This window comes from Cololabis saira, chromosome 1 (genome assembly GCF_033807715.1).
Source record: "Cololabis saira isolate AMF1-May2022 chromosome 1, fColSai1.1, whole genome shotgun sequence".
NCBI lineage: Eukaryota > Metazoa > Chordata > Actinopteri > Beloniformes > Belonidae > Cololabis > Cololabis saira.
Genome location: NC_084587.1, coordinates 25,171,046 through 25,191,478, shown reverse-complemented (window position 1 = coordinate 25,191,478; position 20,433 = coordinate 25,171,046). Strand labels below are relative to the sequence as shown.

The 20,433-nt window shown below is 39.8% G+C and overlaps 1 protein-coding gene across 1 annotated transcript in view; it reads right to left on the bottom strand.

Moving 5' to 3' along the window:
• mtnr1aa (melatonin receptor 1A a) overlaps positions 1-17,983 on the bottom strand; it is a 71,594-nt gene extending 53,611 nt beyond the window's left edge. The window contains exon 1 of the mRNA XM_061718993.1: positions 17,567-17,983. Coding sequence (XP_061574977.1) covers positions 17,567-17,735 — 169 coding nt within the window. The 5' untranslated portion in view covers positions 17,736-17,983. The remainder of the gene's footprint in view (positions 1-17,566) is intronic.
• Positions 17,984-20,433: the final 2,450 nt, after the last annotated feature.

Genomic DNA, 20,433 nt, shown 5'->3' with positions numbered 1-20,433 from the left:
TGTACAAAATAAAGTACCTCTTTAAAAGAGATACATTTTTAAAAGGGATGTCTCTTCTTAAATAACAATACTCACAGGAGGTCTGCTGTTATATTAGACTTCAAGCCTGATTTATACTTCTGCGTATAGCAGCTTTGTATGGAGGCTTTGCAAAGTTACCATGCCATCTCTGGCGTTAACACTTCTCGATACGTAATTATACCAACAGCTGCAAGGTGGCAGTGTAAATTATTTCTCTGCAGCATTGAATTTCCTTTTGTTTACTTCCTGCATAAAACTCAGACATAGAGCGAATAAAGTATGCTTTACATGAGTTGGAGCTGGTAAATATTAAGTATCAGTTGTTTTTACAGACATTGCCGTAAACAATCGTTCTGTCCGACTTGAAACCAATGAAGAAGAAAAAGCAGCAGGAAAATAGAAAACGAAGAACAAATCTGCCAATCAAACTGCAAGCACGGCAAGCATTATATAATCTTGCACTGTGTGCAAAAGTACATCAGTATAAATTAATATACTGATATACTGCCCAGCTGTGTGCCCAACAGTGCAACGCTCAGGATGCAAAGAAGCTCCTTAACATCCACAAGTTCAAGCTTGCACCATATTAAAAAAAGCACTAGAACACTTCGTCCTTTACTCTTGCTGCACTACCTACAGTCTCTCTGTCTGCACAAACAGTCTCTAAAGTGCGTAGAGAGGTGATAGAGGCAATATTTTACTAAACAGCCATAACTTGGTGAGACACGCAGTACATCATTTGTGACAGTCCAGCTTTGTCTCCTTCAGTGCAACAAGCTCTGTATATGTGTGTGCGTGTGTGTGTGTGTGTGTGTGTGTGTGTGTGTGTGTGTGTGTGTGTGTGTGTGTGTGTGTGTGGGGGGGGGACAATCTGAGTTTTTAACAGAAAAAGCTCCGCAGAGAATCTGATGGTAGATGGAGAAAAGATGGTACCAAAAAAAGACAAAAAAGACCAGAGCTACAGGAATCTATTGTGTAGAAAATTGATACATTATTATGAATATGGAAATTAGGAATTATCTGGACATAAATAAATGCTAGAAGTTCCTCTGTGTTCCTCAAAAGGCGATCCGTGGTTTAATTTGGTGATCCCTGGTTTCATTTGGTCAGGTCTGATTACAAATGGTGTGATTTCTCCTTTTGTAGACACCATAGCATGTATCTCTGTACAAATAACAGAATAACTTTGAGGGATTACACATTTGAGACAATTTTAGCCTGCAAATTAGGCCTGGGCGATAAAGCGGAAATTTACCGTTACCGACATTCACTGCGATGACCGACATCAATTTTCTCATGTCTGTAAATTCTGTGTTTTGATACAAAAAAGAAAATAAGTGTCCTTTTGTTTCTTTTGACTGTATTTTCATTCCCCTTTAACACGGTACACAGCGTGTGTGTAATCACGTGTCTCCTCCCATCCAGTCCGAACAAGAAAAGGAACCCAAGAAAATGGCTGATGGTTCACACGAAGAAGTGGCTGATATAGCCGTAGACGAAATAACAGGGCTTTAAAGTCTCACGCATTTCAACAAGTTCACATGCTCTCACGCCACACAGTAATTCCAACAGCACATCTTACAAACGAGTCACGGTAAGCTACTGCGTGCTGAGCTCTCAGCACTGAGCAGCTGTCTGGAGTTACCGACAAATCAGCCAATCAGAAAATAGAATCTTTTGTTGCCAGGTAAGGTCTGAGTTTCAGCTTCAAACATTCCATGAATGCGTAGCAGACTTAACCTAAGTTGTAACACACAACATGTGCATTTATCGTTATCGAGGAACTGCCCAATTTATCGTGATATTGATTTGAGGTCATATCCCCCAGCCCTGCTGCAAATACAGTACTTTTACTTTCATGAACATGGTGCCTCGTGATATTACTTTGCAGCTGTTTAGTGGTCGCCAGTCATAGTGTTCTCACTCAATAAGGAACACAATTGACCCTTTGTTAGCCTTCTGATTGGTCCCTGTCTGACCAATAAGAAAAGTCATTCTCCCTGACTGAACAATCAGAAAAAAATCATTCTCTGTTGCTACTTCTGGGCAGAATATCCGGATTGGAAAAAACAGCCGTCTCTCTCGTTCACATCAATGGAAAAAGCAGTTTTTACTTGCCTTGTATCGAAATTTAAATCATTGGATTACATTTTTTTAAACTTTCCAGGCCTATTAGTAAAAGGAACACTTCGGAGCACACTGCACACAGTGTAGTGAGGGTGCAGTGTATTTTTATCCCCAAACTGGCAGAAATCCGATCTGTATTTCCAAAACAAAGTGGACGGCCACACTCGCAGTTCAACCCTTCCACCATGCAATCAGCTAAACTATTCAAAAGATATCTTTTTCGCTGGAAACCTCTGTTTTTTAAACTCATTACACGGTGAAGTGTTCCTTTTTATTTATATCTAGTTGCTGTTGATTTTCTTTGGTCCAATAATTAGAGATAAAGTGATGTAAAACCCTGTTTTTATAATGGAAGTGGACGGGAGAGATGACAGTTTTGTCCGACCTAGCAATGAGGACGGGGTTGACAAAGGGTCAATTGAGGATTTTAGTGGTCATCAATATTGTAAAACCAAGCAGAAAAGTAAAAGGTAATTCCGGTACAATTTCCAAGATCTGTTCCCTCATGGAAACAGACAATGTAGTCATAAAAGTAAACAAAATGCTCATACATTTACTATTTCATTTATGAGTAACATTAATTTACTTTTTACCAAATGCTTCTCTGTTCATTAATTAATCAGCACTGGCTGCTGAAAAGCCTAAACTGGTCAGACACTAATGCACAGCGCACTGAGTCAAATGAGCGCTTGCTGATTTTTCATCCTCAGATGACACAGAGCGGAGGAGTAAACGCAGCAGGACGGCACGACACCTGCCGAGACTTCAATAATCAAGTCACGTCAAGAAAAGCAGACTTTTTGTAAGGCGGGTTTACCATAGACTGCAGCTATGAACAGAAATACTGACCCTAATAGTAGCAAACTAACATGACAAAAATGGTAATTGAACATCTTTAAATGGAAAAACAATGAGCCTCAGTCTTTTTCTCTTTTACGTGATTTGCATTTGACACAGCAGCCTGATAAATACACAGGCTGGCTGTGTATTTATCTCTACTATCATGCACTGTTGTGAGCATTTCCCTCTCACCTCCTCCCATGTTGTCTGAGAACTTAAGGCAGCTGCAAACAAGACGGACAAGGCTGACAACAAAAAAATCACCATCTAAGCATTCCCAGTAGGCCCGCATGTACGTGCTAACTAATCACTTCCATGCTTGATGTTATCTAGTGTTCGGGTTTTGATCCTGATGACAGCCACAGAGTCGACAAATCTGTAGAATCTAGAAGCTGGGTGTCATTAATCAATGTAATTTTTCACCGGCTGAATTTTTTCACTGCTGTTCTCGTAATGCTTAGCTGCTCTGCCACACTGCGCCGCTCTGATGTTTATCACAGCCATCACCACAGAAACTGACAAGCCCAGTGAGCAGCAATGACTTCTGTACGTGTCCTATTACAACTGAAAGTATGAAAGGACACTGTGAGCCAACTGCCAGTCAAATACAGAGAGTGAATATTGTTTGTCTTACTGTTTACTTTTATTGAAAAAATAATATCCCACATTCTAGCAAAGGCTTCTCAGGATATTAAATTCAAAAGTAATATTTCATCATGATCTTCATGAAATGTGTAACTCATGAGAAATTGTGTTCATATAATTACAAATATACTGAAATTTTATTGGTAAAAGACAAAAAACAAAATCTTTATATGAATTTTAGGACATGCACATGTTATTTCTAGCTTGTAATGTTTTCATTTTTTTGGCTTTTTCAACAATGGACCCTCTAAGCAAGGGTGGAAATGTAATTTCAGCGTTAGCGGGGACAATAAAGAAGAGGCGGACATTGTTCCTTGCAGCAGGGTTATCATCATTCAGTGGTCCCCTGTGCTGTATGGTGGCCCATTTCAGATTCTTCAACTTCCCTCCTTGAACTTGAACAGTGTGAGACCGAAGCTGTTTTCTATAATCAGAACAAACACACTATACAGAAGGATAACTGTCTTTTCATTTTTACAACCTCAAATCGTGGAAAAAGTTTGATTATAAGGAAAAACGAAAAAAAGAAAAACAAGGTGCATCCATTATTACCTGTACTTTGCCTTTTATTTCTCAAAACAGAATGGACCAAATTATTTAATTATTTTTTCTCTTGCCAGCTTCATTTCTTTGATATCTTTTTTGCATTTCAGACCTGCCATGCCAACATTTTTCCCAAATGTTGGCATGGGGAAATGAGTACTAATAAGAAGGCGCAATAAAATGCCATCAACGACTGTAGCAGTTTCTATGACAGGTTGAGGCTTTGAGAGCCAAAGGTGAGCAGTGAATTTCGACATCCCCCAAAAATGCATGAGAATAATCGTTGAACTGTTTAAAAGCAATCTTCCCCAAATAAAGATTGGAAAGGATTTGCATATTTTTACTTCAGTTGTTCAAAATGGCATTACCATTTAAGGAATCTGTGCCAACAGGGCATGGGTGCAAGCCTAAACTGGACAGCCACGCCACAGCATCAAAAAACATCACTCATCAATCCATGGTCCATGAGCTCATACAGTATAAATACATGGAGAAGGGATTACTACGGGAAACCTTTGTCAAGCTGTAGAGTGTGTAGCTACATTCACAAATGAAAAGAGCCATCCAGACTGTTGTGTAATTTCCCTTTGGAGATTAACTGGACTGAACTGAACTGAACTGAACTGAATTGAATTGAATTGAACCGAATTGAATTGAAATGAAACAAATTGTATTGGGGCCCATTGTTTTGGGGACTTTCTTGTGGGGAATTTCTCCACGTACTACGATTTCCTCCCAATTAAGAGCAAAAAGAGCTTAAAACATTCATTTGGAAAAACAGAATCAGGCTACACAAAACCTGCAATAAAACAAAACAGACTGAAATGAATATGCATGACACCGACAAGGCTAACTATTAGGCCTACTTAATAAAACTCAAGGCTTCCCAAAAAAATATAACTCAGAAACCAGCATACATAAAAAAAATATTTCAACCATTTTCAGGGAATTTCTTAAGACTTTTCTAATGTCAGGGAAACAGTGGGATGACGTTTCATATGTGTCACCGTGCTCAGTTTTCTATCATGTTAGTATGACTTGTGTGGCAATGCTGACATACCTTGACTGCTTTGTCAACTGCCCAATAATGCATAAAATGCATATAAGGTAATTTATGCTTTCGCTGCATCCTGACAATCACTTTCCCAAGAAATGTAAATATGCATTTGTTTATGCACATCATCACCGACAAGGAAGCTGAAGTGCTCTCACACATGTGATTTTAAAGATGGAGGAAGTTTGTAAACGTCCTCCTGTGCCACATGTTCAACATAAGCACTCACAATCCACATGTTGCATTAAACTTTATTTTTCTCTGTTTTAGTCAGATGTGCTGTGGATTGGGGGGGGATATGGGCAGACTGTGGATACATTACAACTCCAACTGGAACAAGTGTCCAGGTTGTACCCGGACACTTGTTCAGTGTCTTTTGCCTGAAAACAGCTGGGACAGGCTCCAACAGATCCCAGTGACCCTGAGTATGAAGAAACTGGTATAAATAATGGATGAATGAAATAAATAATTAGGATTTAAGTCCAAATGTCAGGGTTTATGATGGTACTGGGTAGTGTCAGTGCCCTTGGTAAAGGTCATTAACACTTCTGTGAAGGTAGCAGTGACACAGAATAGTATAATAACATTTTATAAAAAACATATGCTGCCTTTCAAGAGATGTAAAAAAAAATGATTTGCCAACACAAGGTATAATTGCATTCACAACATATGACATGATTGAAGAGGAAAAGGATATTTGACAGGCCAGACTGCAGTTCTCAGCTGTCCCCAACAGGGGCTGTGTGGAGAATTTTAAAATGTAAAAAAAAAAAAAGCAACATTATTCCAGTGCTATTACACACCTCCAGCTGTGTTTGCAGAAAGAATGAGGCAATATAACAATTCACAAATCACAGTTTGGGCTTTGATCACAATATGAGCTGCAACTGAGCTGCAACTGCAAAAAAGTTATTTTTTACATCAATCAATGTATGAACAACTCAACTTCCAAGTTTCCACAGTTGTATGCTATGCATTCACAGCTAATGTCCCTCAGTAATTGTGGGTGAAACTGTAGCCGTGCAAGCCAGAGGGGCTCAGCAGGGTTCACAAAGAGACTTCCCTGTTGTCAAAGAAAGGAACACATGATACAGGCACATGACATCACCACTGCTTGCAGAGCATACATTAAGCAGTGTAGCTTTACAGAGCATGACACGTTTTCAAACACACATTCTCAGTGACACCAGAGTTCACCTCAACACACCTCCCCTCAATTGTTTTGGTTGTTTTTTTTTTTATCCATGCGGGGACTGCTTGTTGCTTTAGAGGAAACACCAAGTAGTAAACACAGCCATTCAAGCAGGCGGTGGTGCTGGTGGTTCAAAAAAGCATAAACTGAGAAAAATACTTCACCATAAAGCCATGCTTTGAAAATAAACAAACAAAAAATAAAAATACATGTCAGACACTGCCCTGTAATTCAGATGCAGGTGACAAAAAGAGCTTTCACCCAAATAAACTTCAGCAACAAATTCCACGCAAAAGAAACTTCTTGTTTCTCAATTGAATACCAGCTGTTACTGGAATTCTCATAGAGATGCGTGACATCCTGAAAAAGCTTGGCTCAAAGGCTTACACTTTCGCACACAACAAACTTCTGAAAACAAAACAGGAGGCTTCAAAATCAACATCTACAACATAACATCTACAGATTAGGATTTTATAGTCTTCTTTTCATTGAGCTCCACCATGCTGAGACAATTTCCGTTTACAATCTCCCATGAAACCCAATGGAGTCCAAAAACATTCATTTTAATTAGAGACACATGCAAGAAATCACTTAATGCCACATTAATTCTGCAAAATATTCATTACACTGAGGCTGATTATAACTGTAACTGATACTCGAGGTAAGATATCACAGCCAAGTCACGCAATGCTGAAGGATAAATACCTCCTCACGTTCCAAAACAAACAGTCCCAATATGACGTGGAGCTCTTGGTTTATTTTACTGCAGCTGAGCTCAACACACAAAAGTATCACCACACTGAGGCTTTTCTCTATATTTTTTCAGATTGTCAGCGGTACGGTCAATAAGTCAGAGAACTTGTCTGTGTCGTTTAATTTGTCAACTTGAGTGCGAAAGAAAATTCAGCAGTTTGACAACAAACTAATATAAACACCTGTCCTACTGGCAAGTGTTCAGGCATGTGAACGTAAATCAGAGGATGAGTTCTTAGAGGGGGCTGATTTCTGAGACTTAGCATAAAGCAGATAGATTATTTGAATATTTCAGGGACTGTTCATATTGTGGAATACAGGGAATGGTCAGGAAAATGAAAAAAAAATGTTATACAGCAGTTATTGGCAAAAAATATCTTGTTGGAAACACTGAAAAAGGACCAGATAAATTAGAATTACTGAAATAAACACTCAGTATGACTGAGATTCCATGGTTGTATGACTAGCTGGGAGAATTATCTGTTATATTCAGAAAAATATATAAAAAATATTCAGAAAAGTCATATATGAGTAATTATTTCATGGCAAAAACATATGATAATGGTCATGGGCATAACGTGTTTTATTGTGTAAAAACATAAAAAATAATCTGAGAACGAGTATACAATCTCAGACCAAAAACAATCTACAACTTAAAAATCAATATTAAATACCCCCATTATGTATGATCTTTGAGATCCATCTTTAGGAGCAATAACTTAAAGTACAAATTTCTTGTACACGTCATCATTTGCCGTCTGAGAAATGTTGGTCCATGGTTCTCTCCATCATTCATGCAGTTTATTGAGGTTTTTGACATTCACTTATCCACAGCTCTCTTAAAGTTCCACCACAATGACTACGTTTACATGCAGTCAAAATTCGGGTTATTGCTAATATTCCGGTTACTGAAATATTCGGAATATTCCGTTTACATGCGTGAGCAAACAGGATTATCCCTGTATACATGGTGATTAATCATTCGGGATATCTCGATCAAACCAGCGACGCGCTGAGAACATCACGACGCAATTACCGTCATTTCCGCTTCTTCTTCCTGTATCCAAATTCAAAACAAATGCTGCTTCGCGCACCTTCTTTTAAATTTCGCTATCCTCGTACTTTCTACCGTCTACAAATGTTCACATCCTTCATTACATTTATGAAGTGATTAGTCTCCTCCTCACTCCAAAAGTGTGGCGTGGTCTTGCGTTTCTCCGTGTTTATAAGAACTTCCTGGACTCAAAAGACCAGGGGCCTTATGTACTAAGAGTGCGGCGCACAAAAAACGTGCGTACGCCACTTTCAACGCTCACGGTCGGATGTACAAAGAATGACGTGAACGTAGAAAGCTGCGGTCCGGCACTCACACATTAAGGCTTTTGTACGCACTTTTCTGAGGTTCTGTCCGTTGGCGACACTCACTGGTGATGCAGTGAAGTGCAGAATATGAGGAAACTTGACGTCAACAATAAGTTCACGACCACGTGAAGGACATGACAGTCCCCACATCACCAGATAAATTACACAAGAGTGGAGCTGCAACAATCTCACAATCAACCACATGATCTGAACAAACAACTAGAGGCAGGAGCTCAACGATGGAACCTGCAAACCCTGATGGAGCTTTGGCTCCGTTAGAGGAACCTGCTGATGGCAGGATCAGGAGCGAGTCCTCAGGCACCAAACTGATCTGCTGGTCCAGGACTAAGACTGGACCATCAGCTGGTTTAGGTACCAAGAGGATCCTCCTGGATCTCTGCCCTGAACTGGACCAGCTGCTCCGGTTCAGACCAACATGATGCTTCAGCTGGAGCTGCAGGTCGGACATCTGTCTGTCACCATGACGACCGTATGGGAGGAGTACTGGAGATAAAAGCCAGACCCTAAACATCCCATAACTGTGTCTGGACAGAAATACATTAAAATTAATTTTGAAGCAAAAACCGGTGTTGTGCCAAAAAGTGATTGCCTGCCAGAATCTGATTTCTTCTGATTTGTGGCCGCGGGAGCGCGCACAGCAGCCCGTTGAGCGAGAGCGCTAAACCGTCAGATTTCAGATTATGAAACTCAAGAATGAGATCAAGTCATATTTAGGCAGAAACAACTTTTCATTAACTGTATTTGGCCTTCAATCACTTTTTGGCACGACACCTGTCTCTCCTCCTGAGGATGAAACACTCCGAGTTACAGCAACTTTGCTCTTTATTTCTCACGTTTGCACCTCGATAATCCCGTTGGCACAAATTGTCTTTATTTCTGCAGCAGAGGAATCAGATCGTAATGCTTCATGTTTTAAATATAGGCTAAATGTATTTTGTTCACATTGTTATACTTATGAGAGTGGTGATCGCGGACATCCATAATGTGTAAGACTCAATAAACGTGTACATTGGTCTTAATCCGTTAGTATATAATATGCATGACAATAAAGCAGAACGAGGAGCCGTTTTTCATCCACCAAAAATTCTGGTGTCGGCTCTTAAAATACAAACAAGAAAAGCAGAGTGTAATGATTCACTAAAGCTGCCCATAAACATTCATAAACCCGTACGATCATAATAAAACCACAACTCTTCACCGAACGCAACGCAAAGCAAAGAACACCATAATGTAGGTGTCAAACTGAATCCCAGAAGGGCCGGTGTCCTGCATGTTTTAGATGTTTCCCTGCTTTAACACACCTGATTCTAATTAATCATCGTCACCAACTTGTCATCAAAGTCTGGATAGTTCTGTTGATGACACAGTCACTTGTATCATGGTGCAATGAAGCAGGGAAACATCTAAAACCTGCAGGGACACCGGCCCTCGAGGACCGGAGTCCGACACCCCTAAATGCCCCAAAATGAATTATTTATTCCAGCTCAGAGCATTTTCTTGTTAGGATGAGCGGTTTTTAATGGATAATTATCTTCATATCATATTCAAACATATATTTGAGGGAGGAGACAAGGCAGAGTGTTGTGCTCCCGCATGTGCGCTCAAATCCACGCTGATTGGGATGTTCAGAGAAACCTGCGTGGATTTAGGCGAACGCACAGCTTTGTACATATGAATTTTTGCGGTTTTGTTAATTCCACGCACGGATTCACGTTGAAATCCACGCACTCTTAGTACATGAGGCCCCTGGATTCCTTGCGAACAGAGCATGCGCAGAAAACAAATTTGTGTTCCGTTTGATCTGGATATTCCATTAGGCGTTTACATGACCGAATATTCGGGTTTTAAAAAGAGTAACCCAGGGGTCATATTTGGGTTTTTAAAAACCCGAATATGAGCAAATTCGGGTTATTCAAAGGGGTTATTGGTGTTTACATGGCCGTGCAAATTCGGGTTATTGCCAATATTCGGGTTTTAAAAGGGTTATTGACTGCATGTAAACGCAGTCAGTATTTTGCTCGGGTGGCACTATACTGTAGATTGGGATTCTTTTACTTACCAGCCTGTTCTTAGGCTTCTGCCTTCAAATCGCATGTGCCCTCTGTACAGGGGACTCTGGTAATCAACAGGTTCCAAAGCCAAAGAAATTTTATTTTTTTTGCCTTTCTGATTAGGCCTGTGTTGAAAAAAATCGATTTTCCGATTCTAAATCGATTCTCATATTAATTCCTAAAAATCGATTCTTATGTCTAAAGATCGATTTTTTTTAATTTATTTATTTTTTTTAATCATTTTCGCCAGGTGAACTTTAATCCCAGTAGTCGGACACACAGTTTGTCATGACACTTCTGAAAAATGCCAGGTGCTTCATGGCAATATGTGTGCGTGGTGACAGAATAAATTAGATAAGCTAAAATGATTTGTTTACTGCATGAACTGTTGCAATTTCTTTCTTTTTTGCACTTTAAATGGATATTGAAAGGCCTGTTTGAGTTATTTATTTCACAATAATTATTGTGAAATTATTATTTCACTAGTTATTTTACAGTCATATAATTCAGGCAACAGCTCAAAAAACATTTTAAATAACACTAAGCCAAATCAATATCGAATCGGATCGAATCGAATCATGATAAACGTGTCTGAATATTAAGAATCGGAATCGAATCGATCCTTGACATTTGAATCGATACCCAGCCCTATTTCTGATGTTGATTTGCTGTTGTTTTTTTAATCATTGTCCAGTCACATGACCCAATTTCAACCATGGACATGCTGTCTAACGAGGCCCTTACATTTCTCTCTTAAATGCTTCGTTATATAAAAGGAGCCCACTAGGGCTGGGCGATATGGACCAAAAGTCATATCTCGATATTTTTTAGCTGAATGGTGATACTCTATATATATCGATATTTTTTATGTGCCATAATTGGGGTTTCCCCCAAAGCATTATAGCATAGCATCTCTGTTAGCTTCATTTTTTTCTGAGGCAAACCCTTAAAAAAACAGTCAGTTTTAATACAAAGCCTCACACAGGTACCTTTTATTAACAGAGGTCTGCACAATATCAAAATGTATAAAACAAATGAAATAAAATGAACTGACTGCATATATAGAATAAAAGTGCTTCTTGAATAAAATAAAACAAATATCCCTTTCCTGCATAACAATTAAATTCAAATACACTGTGCAATTAATACAATGTAGACAGTAACAGGCAGACTTTTCCACTGAGGTTGACAGTTGTGCAAATAACAAAACATTTGTGCAAATCTCAAATAAAACATTCAAGTCAATTTGTCACAGAATAAGCTACAGTATATCAAAATCATTAATTTTCTTTTCTTTTTTTTTTTAAATCGATATAAACGATATTGTCTCATACCATATCGCGTTTGAAAATATATCGATATATATTAAAATCTCTATATATCGCCCAGCCCCAGAGCCCACTGACTCAATGACTGCAAGGTGCCCAAATCCTGTGGCTGCAAAACAACCCCCCCAAAACACACTGCGCTTGAAAATTGGTATAGATGTTTCTATTTAAACGCTGTGTTTGGTTTTCACCACACATGGGAATGGGCAATGAGGCCAAACAACTCCAAAAGCTTTGTTCCACAAGTCAAATCCAATTTTGCAAACATCAGTCATGCTTCCATGTTCTTAGTATGAAGAGATTTTCTCCAGAAAACCCCTTCAAAACAAACTGTTCTTGTTCAGTTATATTTGGTCTATCATGCACTTTAAACCTTTTACATGCTCAATGAGGCCTCTAGGATCTGAAATGTAGCTCTTATTTTGGTTTTGTATTTCTTTGAAGCATTGTATGGTATGACCTTAGCGTATATTTTCTAGGAAATCCACTCCTGATAAGATCTGTGACTGTCTTGAATGGTTTGCATTAGTGAATAATCTTTCTCAATGTAGAATGTCGTTATTCAACTTGTTTGGAAATGGTTTTATAACCCTTCCCTGACCAATTTGTGGCAACAATTACACTTCTAACACCATTGCTTATGTCTTTCCCTCTTGGGATTTTGTTAATAAACTCCACAATGCTCCAGACCAGCAAACTGCCTGAAACATTAACTTTAACAGAGGTCTTCACATCCCCTGATAATCAGTTCATAAAGGATCGCTGAATCGTTAAATATAGACAGTTTACCCCCTTAAATCCCATGTAAGACGTTTGGACGTCCTTAGTATTGCCACATGATTCCTCATATTTGGTTTAATTTTTGCTTGACAAATAATGGCAGAGTGAAAATGGTTATACATTGTTTGTGGTCTGAAGTTTTATTTGCCAAATACTAAGAGCCACTACAGTCAGATGATTTGTTTTTATCATTTTTCAACACAAATGAATATTGCTTTGAAAGAAAAGGTAGAAACTTTTGACCCATGACGATACTATACAGGCCAGTAAACAAAATATGAATGCGGACACATCTGCAGAGCTGGCAGCCTCATTAGTGTGGCTCCTGTTAAACAATTCTTCTGATTACCTTAGGTCATTTTCTTTATTTATTACAATTTTTATATCTGAAAAAAAAGTCACTCCAGTCAGAAAGTGGAATACTTCCCCTCACAGATAAAAATGCTGGTCAAATTCTCATTCCAACCAAGGTATGCAGACTGTGCAGGACATCAAACCTTGAGGCAAACAGGGCTGCAGCAGCAGCAGCAGCAGCAGACTACTGCCTGCGCCACTTCTAGCAGCAAATCGAGGTTATAATCGGCACTGGCTCACAAGTATCAGATGATGGAGGATTAGAAAAACACTGCCTGCTTTGATGAGTCTCAATTTCTGTTGCAAAATTCAGCTGTTGGTTTCAGAATCTGGCATAAAAAACATCAAAGCATAATGAGTTCTGCTTTGTATCAACAACCGATGCTGCTGTAGACGATGTATTTTTGTGGGTGTTGATTGTTTTTGCACATTCTGACCCAGTAAATATGAACTGACCACATAGATAGTAATATAAAAGCCCAGGCAACCCAAGTATTGTTTCTGGGCATGGCTGTCTCCACATGAACAAAGTGCATCTACCTTGTCTTTTCTGATGTTTCTGCTGTTAATGGCTGTAATCTCCCAGTCGACTGGTCGATTTATTAGTCGATGCTGCATGGCTGGATCAAAATTCTGATTGGTCGATTCTTTAATTTAATTTAATTTAATTTAATTTCATCAGGATGAAAGTACCAAGTTCTAAAGGGGATGTTTTCAAAGCACAGCAAAGTAGAAGAACAAGGTCCGGTGATTTGTTGAACTCTATCATGTCAAAGACATCTGAAGTGTGGCAGAATTTCATAAAAATAGACAATGGAAAAAAAAGTTGAATGCAATCACAGCTCCACATAAAACATGCGTATCACCTGAAAACAGTAAGCAAACTTGCCTCGTCCATTCTGACAATATGAACATATCAGAATTGACATATTTCAATGTCTTAGTCTAATAATTGTATTGTAACTGAAGGCAAACCCGCCCACAAAAACGGCGGCATCCCCTAGATACACCCAAACCTCCCTGGTTATTAAGTCTCTCACTCCGATCCACCTGTGTGCTGTTAACATAACTAGCGTCTCTCTCTCTCTCTCTCTCTCTCTCTCTCTCTCTCTCTCTCTCTCTCTCTCTCTCTCTCTCTCTCTCTCTCTCTCTCTCTCTCTCTCTCTCTCTCTCTCTCTCTCTCTCTCTCTCTCTCTCTCTCTCTCTCTCTCTCTCTCTCTCTCTCTCTCTCTGTGCCCCTGTCTGTTTCTAGCTGTGTTGGGAGAGTGTTTTTTATTAAAGATATATTCACATTGAAATTCTGGCATTTATTTGAGCCCTACCAAAATATGGGTTAGCCCCACTGTAGTTGAACCAGAAAAGAAATACTGCCACTGTGTACGGTGCAAAATGATAGTGTCGGTCAATTTTTAAAACATGACAAAACAATTGTTTTATATAAATAATATTCCTCCTATTAATTTTGACAGTCTGTTGTGTGTAATTAATTTCAATGCAAATCATTAGATAAAAAAATATTTCATATATAGCAACAAAAATAAAAGCCCAATAGTCAAATTTTAGTCATAATTTGAGGGTTTCACGCAGTCGGCCAAGAATTTCTTTGGTACATGGCCAGCAGAGACATCGTAGCTCAGGCCAATGGAGCAACTTTCAGATGTGGCATAACAGGAGACACCCTTTATAATGGTGTTTTCCACATATCTGCAGTAATTGCATGATCCTATTTGTCAAAATAACTTTAAGCCATGTCTCCACAGCTGCACTGGATCCAGGCTTATTATTTAAGGCCGTTGTGAAGGAAAAATGCTGTCAAAGCCAGTTCTGTCAAGGTGTAACACACCAAGTGGCTATAAATGACACCTTTCAAATTCCTTACAGTCACATCCCTAAAACCCTGACTCCTGTCTTAATCTCCCATCCACTGACTCAGGCTGCCAACATGTGAGTGGCGCGTGTGAAAAAACATTAATGGGATTTTCTGAGACTGCTGACAGCCAACTTCACAGGGTCACTTTGCTACAATGCTTAAATTTCCAACATTTACCCCTTATCACAGGATGTCCAGTTTGTGGTTACCTTTAAAATACAAGATAATCCAGCCACCCAATATCGTATATCTCAACATTCCCAAATGCAATGCGACAAAAAAAGGCAGGTAAGGTGGTGCCTAACCGATCACACGCAACAGCCAGATTTGTGTTTCCTCAAAAAAGAAAAAAAGAAAAGGTGCCTGAAACCATCTCAGAATATATTCCATCATGTGATGTCTCACATTAGCTTCACAGCTCTCCAAAATATCAACTAAGACAATGCTCTAATGAAGAGATTTAAATTATCTTCAGCTTGAAAATAAAAATTGCTTCATCTGTCACAGAAGTGCATTTAAAATGATTTATTGGCACTGAGCTGAGCTCACAATTCTGTTTCTGTATCCAGCTGTGCTGCTCGTGGCGCTGCCTATGTGTTGTCGGCCAGATCCTCACTCACTCACTGGCCATTTCAAACAGCAGCAGAGAGTTTGGCCATCGAGAGAAAGCAGCGCTGCTGTTGCCAGAAATATGTGACCACTGTGCCCACCAGGTTCTCCACTGAGTATATTTCATTACTCATTATTTAATTTATCCCCTTTTTGTCAGACTGCTGTGCAGTTCCTAAAAACATGTAACTCATGCCAAGAAAATGTAAGACTTCCTGTATATCTTTACAGGAGACTCAAAGTATTTAACAAAAAGAAATTGAATTTCTTTCAGATGGAATATGAGACTTGGCATCCACTCCTGAGATTTTCCCAGTTGGGGATGTGAAATATCTGTTCAAACAATCATCTTCAGCACCACATTCCCAATATAACTGTTAAAATAAATGGCTGGAAATTTTTTTATATCAATCAATATGTCTACCGATCTGCACACAATTTGCCAGTGGCTCTCTGAACAAGAAATTGCAAGAGCCTTAAATTAGGCACGCATGCCTTCCGAACTTTGAATTCAAAGCAGCCAGCGGGCTCCAAAGCCATGAACTTGAAGGTGTGCGTCACCAGCTTTTGCAAAATACAAAATCCTAACAGTGATCCTAACACTTCAGACTTTATTTCAGGATTGAAATTTCAAAGTAAAAAAAATAATCGTTCGATGTTTAAACACATGCTTCACTGGAGTTTTGACTGTGGAAAAACAAAATAAGTAAATGTGTTTAAAATCCTGCCGCTGCATTACGGCCTCCTTCCATGTACTGTAATTAGCCATAATGAATGGAAAACTTCAAAGATAGAGTTTTTCTATATTTATCTTTTTTTTTCTTGTACTTTGTTCCAAAAATTAAAATGCATTTTTTAAAGCATGACTTTAAAAAGATCACCTAAATTTTGACTTTTACAAAGACACTTTCTAAAGCAGCTGAGATGTGAGCAGCTTAAATCAATGTCAAACAGCAATTTCATGTGTGCATATGATCACAAAAGAAGTGTGTCTTCTTACGTAACCTATAACATTTAATATTACTGGCAGGGGCTCTCTATCTCTCTACAACCACATGATGAAAATCTGTTCTGACCCTCACATTTCTGCTGTAATATCAGGAGTGCATTTAGTAAATCACCCTACTACAGCCTCCAAATGATGACAACCATGATATGCACTGCTGCCAGTTAATCTAAGCAGACCTGAGCACGGAAAGATCCTCTAGGGGGTTCTCAATTCTCTGATCATGAATTTGTGAGCATTGTTTTGACCACCTCTGTCTGTTTGACCATTCGAGGGCTCAAAATATAATCCACAGTCCCATGTCGTTATAAAAATGTGTTTACAATGAAATGGTACATTAAAAAAAAAAAAGAAAAGTGGCAAAAGTTCCTTGTGTGGTCTGGCATTTATTTTAGATCCTAAGGCTACTAAATGAAGTATCCCAGCTGGTGGAAGTACATGGATGCTGCAGCCTGAGAGGCGTTAGTTTAAGGGATTTCCCCGCGGCTTCACACTGGCAATAATCGCGATAACTGCTCTTCACTTCGCTCTCCTTTGAGCCTGATTTAACTGCGATGTAGGCGATTATTCGTAGGTCAAGCAAACATCAGATTCAGAAAGCTGGATTGTGAACGCTGATATAGATTTATAAAATCGCCAGACTTCAGATTTATGAGGAAGAATAACACTGATATAACGCATATAATCAGTTTCTATGGTTTATATAACAATAATGGTGATAACAATGCACATAATCATAGCCTATTATTAAGTGGCTGCAGCGCGTGTGAATGCGCATCAATTATTTCAAATTTGTAGCCTAAATTAGATAAACAACATTTAAAATCGACATGAATAAAGACTTACGTAAAGCTTACGTATTAAAATGTATCTTCCCAGACACGCGTTTCAATGGATGTAAGTGTTCGTGTTTGAGTGATGTTCACTTTGTTGTTGTGTAAGAGTTTGGGGTTTGTTTTGATCTCCGCCGCGCGCCCTCGCGCGCGCTCTCCACCACCTGCTCCGCTCACCTGCGTTCCTCAGCTTCTTGTTCCGATACACGGAGAAGATGACCAGCAGGTTGCCCAGGATGTCGACGACAATGGTGAAGATGAGGAAGCAGCCCAAAGTTGTGGTGACCCAGGGCGGGCGGCTCGGGTCCTGCGAGGAGCTGTTCAGGTGAGACCCATTTTCAACCATCGTACAGCCACGGCTGAACTTTCCCCGACGGAGGCGAATTCAACCTGCGGTGAGTCCTAAAGACTGGCTTTCGGAGCCGCCGGTGGGTGGAAACTATAACAACCTCCCGCGGGTTTCATGTTCATGCTGTCCACTCTTCGTGGGCTTCGGCCCGGCTTCTCTCTCTGCTCGCCTCGGTGTCACTTATGCGTGCGAGTGCCATTCACTTTTTGTCGGTCCGCATGTGTGCCATGAGGAAGCCCCCGCTCCAAACCTGCCCAGCATGTGATGAAAACAGCCCAGAGACGAGCGCTTTTATTCACAGGGAGAAATGCTGTCGCTTGGTGGCCGCAGGTTGAAACAGCAAGCTGAGCGTCCTACTTCCCTCCACTACCTGGATGCGCTCATTCATGGCATTGCGCTTTCACGCGGCTCGCACGAGACCAAAAGCCCATTCATTATTATTTTGAAGAATCATTCACGTTAGACCTCTTTTTAGGAATAAAAGCCCTCAGCTTACAGAGAGACAGTTGCAGCCTATACACTGAAAAAAATAAATCAAAGCGCATGTAAATATAACATATTTAAATCTGTGATATTAACAATTAAAAATGAAGTTTGTTGCTTTACATGAATACATCTAGTTTTGAACTCAATCTGCATTTGATCAAAAAACAAGACATTTTTTCCTTAACAAGCAGTATTTATGTAATCCCAGGCAATCTTTTCATTTACACACAAACAACAAGCAATGATCTTGTTGTATTTATCTTTCCTTTAACAATTTTAATCTATTGGGCAGATTGACCAACGTTTAGATGAAACATGCTTTATTTGTTTAAGAACAACACCACAGTAAAAAATATCTTGCTTGATCTACTTTAAAAAAAAATTAAGGCAGCATGAGATTTTTATGTAGATCAAGAAAGACTTTGTATAAACTACTTAATTTTTAGTATGTACAAAATTCATTTGCAAGTAAAGTCAACTTAATTATGGTAAATAAAGTCAACCTTACACAATTAAGTTAACTGTACTTGCAAAATGTATTATTTGCATACAAAAAAGGAAGTAGTTCATACAAAGACTAGTCTTTCTTGATCTACATAATAATCTCATGCAAAAAGTTGACTTATTTTTTTTAAGTAGATCAAGCACAATATTTGTATCAGTGTACTGTACACCCTTTTCTAATTATCTTGAAGACAAGATTCATAATTTATCTTTAAAAAAATCCACCCATTACTCACTGGTGAATGACATGTAGCAGTCCTTCACAATTTTGTCTTTAGAAAAACTTACTCTGAGTGACACAATACTGGCACCTTATAATTTGAGAATGCAGGGAGTTTCTATAGAAAGAATAGTCACTGTGCTTATGTTAGTTAATGATGTTCAAAATAAATGGGTCAACCTCCCCCATACACACACTCAAGCAGCTTCAGCAATGAGTTCATGTACTGTCTAAGAAAATGAAAGCCTGCCACAATAAAAATGTGACATCTAAAAGATTGTTTTAATGATACAAAAAACAAAGCATGTAAAAACAAACTGTCACTATACCCAACCACTATTGTTGGTATTATAGACCCTTTTTCTGTTTGTAAACAATGATGACGTAGAACGTATGCACGCGCATTTTGGCAACGGAAGTATGGCGGAGATGCTTGTCAAGCTATACAAGGGGATTATCAACTAAAGATCGCGAATTTTACCTTAACAAGTTGACTTTGACAAATGTTGTCCGACTTCCAGATCCGTGTTCTATTAATGAGTGGGTTGAAGACGTTAGCAAGTGGCCAAATGGGTTGTCGTCCCGGGGGGGTCCCTCCCCCGTCACCGCGGAGCTGCGGAGCCTCCAACCCGGACTGAGACCCCGTCCACACGTAGCCGGGTATTTTTAAAACCGAATATTTCCCCCCTCCGTTTATAAAAAAATTTGCATCCACATTACATCGTTTTAAAAAAAAAAACCCTTCCACACGTAACCGAAGATCTGCGTTTTCGACCACATTCATAAGCTATTTCAAACCTGTAGATAATCTGCGGCTCCCGGGGAAGCTGCACCTCCGCGGCTCCGATTCCCCGGCAGGCGCGTCTCACGGAGCTGCCGCGTTATCAACGCAGCCCTACGCCACACCCTGCGCCGTAAGGTCCGTCGTACGGTGCGCGTCGCCGCGTACCCTACGGCGTAGGCTCTGTGTCGGTGTAACACAGTAAGCGGTGGTCAAGACCAGAGACCATTTATTTAATAAATAGCTTGGAGAACAGATGCTGGATCATCTGTAGTTCTGTAGTAAACAAAAGGCGCACGTCAGAGCAGATTTGTTGTTGTTTTGGCGCATAATGTGACTTCGAAAACGCAAAACTCCGGTTGTGTGTGTCTACACGCATCTGCATAAACAGAGTTTTCCAAAATCTTCACTTGCCCGGAGTTTTTTTAAACCTTCGTTTATTTGCGTTTTCATGTGGATGACAGGTCAAAACGTAGGAAAATATCTCCGGTTTAGCAGATATCCGCAGATATCCAGCTACGTGTGGACGGGGTCTGAGAGTGTCATGAGCGGCCAGCAGATCCCCGAGCTCCCGGAGCGGCCCCCGGAGGATCCGGCGCGGCTCCCGGAGGATCCGAAGCGTCTCCCGGAGGATCCGGGCCGGCCCCCGGAGGTTCCGGAGCGGCTCCGGCCGGCCCTGGAGAGCCTGCGGCAGCGGGCGGAGC